Source organism: Microplitis demolitor, chromosome 3 (assembly GCF_026212275.2).
Source record: "Microplitis demolitor isolate Queensland-Clemson2020A chromosome 3, iyMicDemo2.1a, whole genome shotgun sequence".
Taxonomy (NCBI): Eukaryota; Metazoa; Arthropoda; class Insecta; order Hymenoptera; family Braconidae; genus Microplitis; species Microplitis demolitor.
This window is the reverse complement of record NC_068547.1, coordinates 22,995,577-23,005,223: the sequence shown is the minus strand read 5'-3', so window position 1 is coordinate 23,005,223 and position 9,647 is coordinate 22,995,577. Positions and strand designations below refer to the sequence as shown.

The following is a 9,647-nucleotide window of genomic DNA, read 5'->3' as shown; positions in this document are numbered from 1 at the left end:
GAATGAAATGATAAACAATTGTAGTGTAGAGATAATTTAAAATAAAAATTATTATTTTATATTCTAGACTATAAATTTTATGTGCATTGTGATTCATCATTATTATTATTAAATATTATTATTATTATTGATGTTATTGTTCTTACAGTACATATTTAATATCTTCTAAATACACCAATCTATTAAATTATTATTTTTATAAATAACAAAACAGTTATTTTTTAATCATAATCATCCGGTGGAATTCCCAGTTCTTGGTCAGTCCATTTAGATGGCTCTGGATAAGGAAACTCACCCTGTCAATGACATTTTCAAATTTATCTTTATGATTCAAAGTATTTTATTAAAGTCCACATAAATATATGATAATAAAAATATAAAAAATATATTTTTTATTTAAACTTACGACGATGTGTCCCCAGTCGTGCCACAAGTGCCACAAGATCCACCACCACATTATCCCTCCTACTAATTCTGCTAATATGATATCGGACTTTGGTGGATCTGGTATATAACGATACACCACTCTGTGCAATTTAATTATTTATTTAATAAATAAATAAATAAATAAATAGAAGAAAAATAAAATTACAAGTGATCTTAACCTGTCATATGTAAATAAATTATATAATTAATATCTTACCCATGACCCGAGTTGCGAACTTGGATTTTATTTGCTGCGACACGTTGTCTGGAAACAGTCGACAAGTTTTTTAATAATCTGACACCTCGTGAAAGAATCATTTTTGGTAAATTTTTAATTTATTATTTAACAAATTAGGTATTCTGTGCACTCCGATGGCACAGTGATTATTTTTATAAATGTTTTTTCATTACTACGGCAGGTGGCGCGCAAAGTTAAATTGACCGCGTAAATTTAAATTATTTTTAAATATTTGAGTGTCTTATGAGTAAATGTAGCAGACCATTTTTAAAATTTTAAAATAACTGCATAAAATGTAAGAAGAGTAGATATTAAAAAATGCATAAAGACAAATTCAAAATCCGTACGCGCGTTATTTAAAAATTCATTTATTTAATTCAAATTTATAAATTGTCTCACGTTCGCTACATTCATAATGAGTCTTTTCTAAATCAAAAATTTTCAAAAAATTGGGTATATATTTGAGAAGCACTGAGACAACTTTGTATTGATTATTTTAATTTAAATAATTTACTAAATAAAAAAAAATATAAATGAAGTTTGAATAAGAAGATATTTATAATTGCATGCAACTGGGAGTTTTACTGAGAATTTATATTAATTTCGTTTATAATTTATTATTTTTTATTTTTTTTTACATTATCAGATACACCTGGCCTTAGTCACATGTCGCATAATAATATTTTGTTACTGTTTTTATTTAAATAATTTATGATTCATATTCCAGTGAAATTTTATGTACACAAACAGGCCAACAAATATGTTGCTCGCAGACCTTTAATTAAATGACAGTAGCAATAACGATCTATTTATAAATTATTTATGTCAACAGACTCATAACAGACTTTACAATAAAGTCATTTTATTATTTTACAAACTCTAAAAAAGGAAAAAAAAATAACTTTCAATTTTCACTCGCACGAAAATTTTCTCCGTTCCTAAAATTTTTAACTAATTAGTACTTCGGATGATACATCTTTGATTTATTTTCGTAATTACGTCAGTATGAAACTGAGAATAAATTAAAAATGACATATAATTAATATGTTTTGTTCAAAATAAAATTGTTACCAGAATAAGTATCATCTTGTACCTGAGAATAATTTATCGTTTTCGTTTATTCTCGTATGTGCATTAACTATTTTTTTTTTTTTTTAATCAATTATTTATCAATAGTTTTATGATAATTAAAGTAACATAGTCATGGGATTTTCCATGAGACTTCTGAATGCTGAGAGCCATTGGGCACCAACAGCACCATCAACTGTTCTATGATCACAACTTGCCGTCACTGACATGAATTGGGCAGAATTGTAACTAATAAACAAAATAATAAAATAAAATATCAATGAATAGTTAATTACTTAATTAATTAAATACATAAATAAATATAAAGTTACCCTCTTTCATTATCAGCAGGAATAAGTCGACTTTCAGTTGTACCTATCGCGAGAATTATCGACTGCGGCGGATTAACAATCGCTGAAAATTGTTTAATACCAAACATGCCCAAATTGGAAACTGTTATCGTGCCACCTTGGAATTCTTGTGGCTGAAGTTTTCCTTCTCTTGCTTTAGCAGCAAGTGCTTTGACGTCTTTACTTATTTGGGCTATACCTTTCCAGTCAGCGCCAAATACTATGGGAGTTATCAATCCTGATTCAGTACTTACTGCTACACTCACATCAACGTTATCGTATCTAATAAATAAATAAATTAATCAATTAATTAAATGAACCAATCAAGTGTCTAAAAATAATGAATGACAATTGACTTACTGTCGGATAACATTTCCAAGCCAAGCAGTATTACCTTCTGGTACTTTTTTACATGCCATGGCCATGGCTTTTATAATAATGTCGTTAACACTAATTCTAACATTTTCTTTTTCCATAAGACGATTAAATTGTTCGCGCATTTTCAATGCAGCATCCATTTTAACATCGATTGTTAAATAATAATGAGGAATTGTTTGCTTACTCTCGAGCAAACGTTTCGCAATCACGCCGCGGACATTTGAAACTGGAATATCAACACCACCGGCGGAAGCAGTGCCAACCATTGAAGCTGCGCCTTCTAAATCTTTTGACGTTATCGATCCAAATAAGCCCGAACCTTTTAAGCCCTGGATAAAATTGATTCAATTGTAAATGAATTAAAGTGTCAAAGAGTTTTAAGGTAAAAATAAATACTTGTAAGCTTATTCCCCGTTCGGCGGCCAATCTTTTGGCCATAGGACTTGCATAGACTCTGTCTCCGGCAGCAGTGGGGATTGATGGAGGCGGTGCTGCTGCTTTCGGAGCTGCTTGTGGAGCAGCCTTTGGTGCTGGAGGTGGAGGAGGCGCAGCAGCTGCAGCAGCAGCTTTGGGAGCTGGTGCTGCTGACCCGTCATCTTTGAAATCTTTAAATGCTGTCACACTTGAGGCATCGGGTACGATTATACACACCAGTGAACCTATTCCGATGTTTTTAGTACCCGCAGGTACTATTATTTTCGCTAAATATCCTTCCTCTGGTGTTTCAAAACCCATCGTCGCTTTGTCTGTTTCTATTTCCGCTAGCAGATCACCTTCATTTAATTTGTCACCTGAAATAAATAATTATTGCCGTCAGAAACTGAATATCTACTTTTGATAAATTGCAAGTGTAGATATTTAGTGAAAAAAATTAATAATCAGTGATCTGGTGACAAAATCCTGGATTTTAAAATGAATTTAGACAAATTAAATGTGAGTCTGAATGTAGCTGACAATTTTCAGTTTAAAAAATTTTGAAATAAGTGAATTTAATGTAAAATCTTAAACTTTAATTTTTTGGGGATCCCCGAGTTTGAAACTACGCTTCATATAAATAAATAATAACCTTCTTTTTTTTGCCAACTAATAATAGTTCCCGTTTCCATAGTTGGTGATAAAGCAGGAAGTGTTACTTTAATATGATCTGGATAATCAGCATAATATCTAAATTGTTGTTTCCATGGCTCAGCTATGAATTTTCCACTGGATCCTTGATACCTACAATAATTCATTCAATTAATTAATCAATCAATTGATTGATAATCTATTTAAAGTTAACCTAAGACTTGTATTTGATAACTACAACTACAAGTCTATTATTGATTGACATAAATAATTGACTGACATTTAATTAATAATATTTATTCTCCAAAATAATAATACCTTTGGAGTGATTTTCTGTGAAGACATCGTGTGGTTAAACATCTGACGACATTTGTACGAATAGAATTACGTAGTGTGACACGAGCCAGATCATTACGAAGTTGAGCAGTCGTTCGCAGCAACATTTCCAATTTCTTTATTTTTTCGTTTAATCTAATAAGTTATCGATATGTTTAATTAATTACTATTAATTACAAATTGTCACCGAGGTCCTGTTGTTGATTACAAACTTTTTAGAGTTGGTTAAATTTGAATAAGACAATTACTTGGTGATGATTGTGATTAACAATTTGCAACACAACCAACACGTTGGGACGGTTTCAAGTCAGAGGTCGTCCACAAGGTCACGTGATAATCGGATGATTATCACTATTTATCAATGAAAATATTTATATGCTCGATAGGTGTAATGTCTTATACAATATTTACAATCCTTTTGATTTTTTTTTACTGGTGAACAAAAAATCTAAACGAACCCAAGACACTTGTGTTTGGTGTGCTAAGGTTACGAAGGATTCTTTACTTCATTAGTTTTGACATCTGGGTTCTGTTTTTCCTCAGCAGATGGTGGTGTCTTGTGATTCTTTATGGATTTTGTGACGTAACATGTGACATAATAATTGGGATTTTTTAGTTTTTATTTTTAAAAATAAGGCAAAGTTCAAATTATTGACACTAAAGGTCAGTTTTTAAAACCGGGATTATTTTTACCAGGGTTTAAAGATAAACTGGAAGCATAAAATAGTCTTTAGCGTTTTTTAAAACCTTGACAAAGGGCTAAAAATTTTGTATTTTCAAAAATTCTAATCTCTGATTAACCCGATAAAAACATTTTTTTTTTTAAGGAAATTTAATTCAAAATAAAAGAACTGATTTATACCATTATCGTTATGATTCATTCAACATTTATTAAAATTTAATTAATATACAATTTGTCAACTGATGAATTAAAAAAATAAATGCTTTGGGTTTTAAATATTTCGACCAATAATTTTCAATCTTCTTTATAAGAATCAGGAACTCTGAATTCAGTAGTCGCTGGCCTGTATATCGGATTTTGTGTTAATGCGTAAACTGTTTTTTTACGTTCTAGTTCAAATTTAGCATATTCCCTTTGATCTTTTATTGCAGTCCAACATCTGCAATGAAAACAATAATTAGACTGAATTCAACAAAATTCTCAAATAACTTTAGTATACATCAGCAATTCTTACTTCCATATTATTAAACCAATTATTCCAAGGACAACAACTGCTAAAAATACTACTCCCGGAAATACGGCTGCTGGTAATGGAGTTTGACAGAACTAAAATAAAAATATTTCGAGTTATAAATTTACAAAAATACATTTTACTACATTGTGTTTATTACCTTGTCACCAATAATAAGTAGGACTCTGTTGTCTTCAGTAAACTGATAAACATACGGGATAGTACAGACAGTAGAACCATCAACAGTCCTAACAATACAATAATGATCGCTGCTGGTATCAACAGCGTCGACTTTTTCTATTTCATATTTAAAAGTACCATTCCGATGACAATACTCGTCAGTTTTTTCAGGTGTTTCAACCGTCACATTAACGCAGGATTCATATAAAATACAGAGACCACGTCCGCCAGCACTTGCCGATGATTCGCAATAAGTTCCGCGATACAATAAACCATCTCCTGGCGCAGTTACATTACATCTGAATAAAATGATTAATTGTTTATAAATGTATGTAAAAAATTTTGTGAATAGATATATAAAACTAACCGACATTGTCCACAATCACAAAATCCATGATTAGCACAGACATCATTGCTCCCAGGTGCTATACAAAGTTCATTGCCTGTCGGACATTCACATACATCTCCTTGCCATCCATCTAAACAAGTGCAAACACCGCAGTCACACCTACCTCTTCCACCACATTCAATTCCGTTGGTCTGAAAATAAAACCAACTTGTGAAATCAAAAGTAATACCGCAGTTAAATTATAAATATACTCCGTTACTTGGCAAATAAAAATCCATATTTACTCAAGATCCAAGCTGATAATTATATCATAAGTCGTCAGTCTTGTTAATTATTTAAATAAAATTACCTTATCGCAAGGTGAACATTCGCAGTACTTCCCATTATATCCAGGATCACAGTTACATGAACCGCAAGTACATTCACCGCGATTTGAGCAAAATTCATTTGAATCTCCAGGTTTTATACATTGTAAACGATTTAATGTCCATCTACTCTCATCGCAATCGCAAGTTTCTCCTAATACATAAATAAATTTTATAAAATTTATGTAAATGTTTATTTTTATTGATAAATTTACATTTTGCTGGAAAATAGTACTAAGAATTGCATAAAATTTTTCACAGTTAAATATGCAAATTTTATTATTTTATAGATACGATGTGAAAAATTCGGAGTACTTTCGGATTTTATTTCAATCAAAGTTCACTCTTGTAATTAATTATCAGCAATTATAATTATGAATAATATTTAAAACTAACCAGACCATCCGTAATAACATTTACATATTCCACACTCATCTATACCATTGCTACAATGAGGGCTCGTTTTTTCACAATCACATCCGCACTGCAACTCTATTTCTATCAATGACTCGGAAGCTTCTGAGGCTAATGCGTCATCAATTATTATTTTTTGTTTCTGAAATAAATCAACTGATAAATATATGAATAAACACACAAATATTTAGTAATTAAAAAACTTTGATTACCCAAAGACTTTCATTGCTCGGGCAATCAGCGAGAGATAACTCGATTTTAAAATCATAAACTTGACCTTCTTGTATCCCACTACACTCAGATGTCATAACTTCCGGTCTATCATCGCTGCTCCCGCATTTCGAGTAGTACTTAATGTCTATTAAGTCTGTTGAATTATCACGTAAAACAACTTTCGTAACAATATCTCGATAAGATTGTTTTATTATTTCTAGTATATTTGAACTGTTGGCCGCGAGAGTAGCAACGCGGGCTTTTTCTTCCAATAAATTAGCAATTTGTTCGTACTCAAATCTCCGTTCCTCAGTAACGGCGAAAATTAAATTAACTTTACGCTGTTTCAGCAGACGTGATACTTCTGCCAGTGATGGATAATCAAACACTTTAGACATCGTATATTCACCGTTACTACCAAGATGACATGAGAAATCGTGACGATTAACGACTCCGCCAAGTTTACCCTCGCCAGCAAAGTGCATCAATCCATCAGTTGCAATTAGCATTAATTTTCGCGCCTGTCGCGCCCATCCCACCTGTTCATTGCACACTATTGCTTGTACAACACCATCCAGACCACCTTCCAGATTGTCTACATTTCCCGTTACATGACTAGAATTCACCTAATTTACGTTGCCTATTAATTTATTTACAGCGATAACGTCTAAAAATTTTCTATTAATTTTATTAATAATTAATAATGAACCTGTTGAATAAAACGCGGCACATCTTCGCTCAGTTGCATGTGATGCTTAAATGAATATACGGGAGCGCAAACGCTGTGCTCACTTTTGCACGGATTATCCTCATGACCAGGAAACACATATGGCATTAATGGTTTGTCAGCGTAACTTCCGAAACCTAAACGGAAATTACTCGTATATGTGCCCAATGTGTGAGCCATTTTCCAACCGAGACTTACTAGTGTGTCTTTGTCGTCGTTCATCGACCATGTCAAGTCCATCAAATAGTACAAGTCCAATGGATAGTTCCTGAATAAATAAATAAATAAATAAATAAATACTCAAACAAAATTATATATATATATATATATATATATATATATATATATATATATATATATATATATATATATATATATATATATATATATATATATATATACAACGCGCACATACTTAGCAGGCCGGTATTTCAGATAAACAGTTTCCGTGGTATGTGGCCGTAATTTAACGTGGATTTTTTGTGGTTTCAATTGAATAGGCACTTGGCCAGGTACAACAACATCTTGGAAATCATCGTCTCTTATTGAATTTACGGAGCCCATCGACGCATGATGAATTGCGTTTTTCGGACACCCGAATGCTTCCAAACGTTCCGCGCTACTGCACCTCAACTTGCCGACAGTTGAATTCGAATATGACTAAATAATTTATTTAAATAATAAAATAATTAAAGTATTTGTGATAAACTATAATACAATTATAATTACTATTTACCCATTCGCTACACCACGCACAGGAAGAACTGCTTTCAAGGCAGGTCTTGCAGGATGTTTGTATCGCGCAACGATACAGCAACGATTCTTCAGGAAAACCTCCAGCATTTATCGCACAATAATTGTCCATGAGTATCAATAATAACGATACTATTTGACTTTTAATCTCCATGACACGCGTCCGTCTCACTTTATCATTAAAACGCAATTCAATTTATTTATAATTACCATTATTATTTTTTATTACCATCATTTAAGATAAATTTTCTCTTTTTTAAGCTCACAAGTTAATAGTAATATTAGTATTATTATTGTTATCATAAACCGTTTAAATGTAACAGGTGGATCATCATAACAATCTCATGTTTATCTAGACTGATAGCAATCACGGTGATGTAATAGACCAAACATTATAAATTATCACTTATCACGTTTAATATCACAAGTCTTACTATCTTTTGAATCCTTTATAATTAGTAATAGAACCAACATCCAATAAATAGTAAACCGCTAACTAAATAACTTATTTATCAATGGTAATCGTAATATTACGACACACTTTTCTTCTTCGATGATGAACTAATAGACAGAGGAAAGAATTAAATAGATAAATAAATATAACGCGCTAATTACACAACTTTTCTTCATTTAAATATTTAAATTACAATTTTAGAAAATAAAATATCATCTTCTTGCAGACGTCACTCACGTTTTTTTTGCCAAACTAGATAAGTTTGAAACTTTTCAAATAGCGGGAGGATTAATGCCACTGATAACGATAAAACAATTCACTGTTTACTTAGTAAGTAATTAATTAATAAACGAATTTAAAGTTTAATTGTAATGCTGACATACATAATATGAGATTCTGTAATGAAAGCAATGCGCGGTATGATAGATCGCGAGAGAACTATCGTCTGGTAGTTTTTCCCAACAAAAGCGGCAGTCACTCTCTTACTCTGTATCCTTTTTGAAACGTCACGCTCCTACACACCTTGATGAGCATTAAATTACTGACGGTGTATTACAGTTAGTGTAATAATATATATATAAAAAAATATATGAATGTATGTACGCAAGGATGTACTTTGCACAGTTGTAATAAACGTATTGTAATATAAAAATGTATATCAAGTATTGTTAAATGTAAAACAAAAACCACTTGCCTACACACTATTCTGTGTAGTCTCAGATATTCTCTGATACCGAGTGGGTTGATACACAACACGTATTTGCGTTGACGATGCCGCTATCGGTATTGCCGTTAACGCCAACACGTAATCTCGCGGCACTTGGCCTATTTGTCATGTATTTGTACATACATTTATATTTATGTCGATGTATAGATCCATATATATATACAACACAATACGCATTAGAACATCTGCTTCGCGTATATAATAGTACAATATAAAATCATATAAATATTTAATGGCTAAAACATTATATGACAATTCATGATATGATGCAATTTAATAGTCATTTATAAACTTTTTTTTACAATTGTAATTTTTTTTAGAATTTCACAATTGCTTTTTTTTATTTTTTGTACATCAATAATTATTATGTGTAATAAATCATAAGAACAATAACTAATTAGTAGATCGACT

At 31.4% G+C, this 9,647-nt stretch overlaps 3 protein-coding genes across 3 annotated transcripts; all 3 read right to left on the bottom strand.

Moving 5' to 3' along the window:
- Positions 1-28: 28 nt before the first annotated feature.
- On the bottom strand, positions 29-825 carry LOC103575209 (NADH dehydrogenase [ubiquinone] 1 beta subcomplex subunit 2, mitochondrial). The gene is made up of 3 exons (XM_008554913.3): positions 644-825; positions 407-527; positions 29-296 (listed from the first exon to the last, which is right to left on the bottom strand). The coding sequence occupies exons 1-3, from the start codon at positions 742-744 to the stop codon at positions 222-224; spliced, it is 297 nt and encodes a 98-aa protein (XP_008553135.1). The 5' UTR covers positions 745-825; the 3' UTR covers positions 29-221.
- Positions 826-1,256: 431 nt separating this feature from the next.
- Positions 1,257-4,353, bottom strand: LOC103575210 (dihydrolipoyllysine-residue acetyltransferase component of pyruvate dehydrogenase complex, mitochondrial). The gene is made up of 6 exons (XM_008554914.3): positions 3,844-4,353; positions 3,527-3,678; positions 2,857-3,251; positions 2,443-2,789; positions 2,065-2,364; positions 1,257-1,981 (listed from the first exon to the last, which is right to left on the bottom strand). Exons 1-6 carry the CDS (start codon positions 3,966-3,968, stop codon positions 1,852-1,854), a joined length of 1,449 nt encoding a protein of 482 aa, XP_008553136.1. The 5' UTR covers positions 3,969-4,353; the 3' UTR covers positions 1,257-1,851.
- A 378-nt stretch (positions 4,354-4,731) lies between these two features.
- On the bottom strand, positions 4,732-9,409 carry LOC103575212 (integrin beta-nu). Its single transcript, XM_008554915.3, has 10 exons — positions 8,039-9,409; positions 7,718-7,962; positions 7,285-7,570; positions 6,575-7,201; positions 6,345-6,504; positions 5,933-6,102; positions 5,602-5,774; positions 5,215-5,533; positions 5,058-5,149; positions 4,732-4,982 (listed from the first exon to the last, which is right to left on the bottom strand). Exons 1-10 carry the CDS (start codon positions 8,207-8,209, stop codon positions 4,838-4,840), a joined length of 2,388 nt encoding a protein of 795 aa, XP_008553137.1. The 5' UTR covers positions 8,210-9,409; the 3' UTR covers positions 4,732-4,837.
- Positions 9,410-9,647: the final 238 nt, after the last annotated feature.